Source organism: Limulus polyphemus, unplaced genomic scaffold (assembly GCF_000517525.1).
Source record: "Limulus polyphemus unplaced genomic scaffold, Limulus_polyphemus-2.1.2 Scaffold3602, whole genome shotgun sequence".
NCBI lineage: Eukaryota > Metazoa > Arthropoda > Merostomata > Xiphosura > Limulidae > Limulus > Limulus polyphemus.
This window is the reverse complement of record NW_013669212.1, coordinates 22,264-25,450: the sequence shown is the minus strand read 5'-3', so window position 1 is coordinate 25,450 and position 3,187 is coordinate 22,264. Positions and strand designations below refer to the sequence as shown.

At 34.4% G+C, this 3,187-nt stretch overlaps 1 protein-coding gene across 1 annotated transcript in view; it reads left to right on the top strand.

Moving 5' to 3' along the window:
* LOC106469664 (sodium bicarbonate cotransporter 3-like) overlaps positions 1–3,187 on the top strand; it is an 88,871-nt gene that overhangs the window by 66,699 nt on the left and 18,985 nt on the right. Inside the window, exon 6 of the mRNA XM_022398242.1 lies at positions 1,299–1,544. Within this exon, the coding sequence (XP_022253950.1) occupies positions 1,299–1,544 (246 nt within the window). The remainder of the gene's footprint in view (positions 1–1,298; positions 1,545–3,187) is intronic.

Genomic DNA, 3,187 nt, shown 5'->3' with positions numbered 1-3,187 from the left:
CTTAACAATTATCAGTAACAGATACACGGTTATACTCTGGATGTTACACCGACCAGTCTTATATAACAATTATCATTAACAGGGACAGCGTTGTACTCCGGATGTTACTCAAACCAGTCTTATTTAACAATTATCAGTAACAGGGACAGAGTTGTACTCTGGATGTTACACCGACCAGTCTTATTTAACAATTATCAGTAACAGGGACAGAGTTGTACTCTGGATGTTACACCGACCAGTCTTATATAACAATTAACAGTAACAGGGACAGAGTTGTACTCCGGATGTTACATTGACCAGTCTTACTTAACAATTATCAGTAACAGGTACACGGTTATACTCTGGATGTTACACTGACCAGTCTTATTTAACAATTATCATTAACAGGGACAGAGTTGTACTCCAGATGTTACACCGACCAGTCTTATTTAACAATTATCATTAACAGGGACAGAGTTGTACTCTGGATGTTACACCAACCAGTCTTATATAACAATTAACAGTAACAGGGACAGAGTTGTACTCTGGATGTTACACCGACCAGTCGTATTTAACAATTATCATTAACAGGGACAGAGTTGTACTCCGGATGTTACATTGACCAGTCTTATTTAACAATTATCAGTAACAGGTATACGGTTATACTCTGGATGTTACACTGACCAGTCTTATTTAACAATTATCATTAACAGGGACAGAGTTGTACTCTGTATGTTACACCGACCAGTCTTATATAACAATTATCAGTAACAGGGCACAGGTGTACTTCAGATGTTACTCAAACCAGTCGTATTTAACAATTATCAGTAACAGGGCACAGGTGTACTCCAGATGTTACACTGACCAGTCTTATTTAACAATTATCAGTAACAGGGACACAGGTGTACTCCAGATGTTACACCGACCAGTCTTATTTAACAATTATCATTAACAGGGACAGAGTTGTACTCCAGATGTTACACCAACTTCCATGATATTTATCAAATGTTTTTTCATGGTTTGAAGGATAATATATAACCTAACTTCCAACATATATATTTTTTCCATTTCAACAAATATAGTATTATCACAACAGAGAACAAATCTTACTTTCTACATTTTATGGTTTACAATTTGACATTTTGAGGTGATAGATAGTGAACATGTAAAAAAGCATCAGAGATAAGATGTGCTATTATTCAGGAAATAAATCAAATAGTTGCTATTTAGAATTAGTACTGTCTTCTTCTTGTAATAACAGAGCAGATGGTGCTGTTACACTTTCGATTTTACTATACTGTATTTTATCTGCTATGCAGGTGAACCAGGGGTTTATGAAGAAAATTCTTCCTGGCTCAGAGGCTTCTAACATTCTAATTGGCGAGGTTGATTTTCTAGAAGAAGAGTTTATGGCTTTTGTTCGTCTTCAGAATGCTACTGACCTAGGTGACCTCACTGAGGTTCCAGTGCCAACACGCTTTCTGTTTGTGATGCTTGGGCCTAAGGGGAATCTTTGGTGTTACCACGAGATTGGGCGTGCTATGGCAACCTTGTTGTCCGATGAGGTATTTCGAAGTTTATATTTTAGATATTTGAATATCTGATAAGGAAGCTACTAATTAATTGATTCATAAATACAATAACAGTAACTCTTGCAGTAGACAAATCCTAATGATTTTAATGATTAGAACGTTTCGAACCACATAAAATTTTACTGAATATAACTGTTACCTAATGAGGATCTGATATTATGTTATGATTAAAATTAGAATTTCTTTAATGTGAAGGTTGCTGTTATTGTACTTTTATTATCTATTCTTAATTTTTATGGCATTTGATTTATGCGTGACATACGCACATGGAATTCTCTGGAATAAGAGAGAATATGATTAATATATACTTGTAACATTCTTCTTTTTTTGAGTGATTCTGTTAAATTATTAGGTCGTATTGAGGCCAAGTCCAGTCTGCATAAATATAGTAAATTAGTTTATTTATTCCTTAACTATGGCTACTATGAGTATCAGTGTTCAAACGGAAATACTTCGCTAATGGTACTAAGACTAACGTAAAAATAAACTTACTTGAACAATTTCACGACCAATCGATCGAGTAACTGAGTATATGTGACAACTAAAACTTATATAAATACATTCATGATGTCAAAAAAACACGTAGGTTAAAAGTCTTAATATAAAACGATAAAAATCCTACAACCCGAGCGCTTTCTAAAGGTGAATATTTCTTCTTTAGGGGCAAACATTGAGTATAATATTCTCAGTTTGCCCCTGAAGAAGAAAAGTCCACCTTTCAAAAGCGCTTGTATTATAGGGTTTTTATCGATACAAATACTTCACTCAGACTACCACCTGAAAATTACTTACTTATTGATTTATAGCTACCTTTTCTAATTGGCTGGCACAATTGTATTTATAACTAAATCTTGTTCTAGGTATTTTTAAATTCCTCGATCATTACATCATCATTACGACCAACAGCTCCCTTTAGAAAACTACCAAGTCACAACACAAAAATATAACTTACAACAACATTGATAAAGTGAGAGGATATTTACAGACATAACAATTATTCATGAAATTCAGGATATTGTTGTAGGTGCCCCATTTGCTCAGTGGTACGTCTGAGGATTCACACCACTAAAAACTGGGTTTCGGTACTCTAAGTGGGCACAGCACAGATAACCCATTGTGTAGCTTTGTGCTTAACAACAAACAAGCCAAACATATTATGCTAGGCATTATTTATTATATCTTAATCCTAAATGTTTGCTAGAGGGAATTTCACGTGATTAGCTTATTAATTAGAATTTTTCTTGAAAGCATGAGTACGATTTGAAAACATCGGCTAGAGTAGTAGTAAAATGTTTTTGATTGATTATTGAGTCTGTGTTATTTCAACAAAGTTCTAAACTACTGGAGACAAGAAAACGCTCTCCTTTCATTAAGTGGTCTGTTTTTTAACATAACATAAGGTTTTGGGACAACATGGGACCTATTGATTTATTTCGGCTGTTCCATCCTCTAAACGAAATTAAAGCCCTCTTAGAAAAATGAAACTGTCTTAGCTGAATATGACTCCTACCTTAGTTCTACTATTCTCACTGTTAAATATGAAAAAAGATGATGCATCAACACTATCAATTCCCTTAACAATCTTAAACACCTCAATCAAATCCCCCCTAACTCTT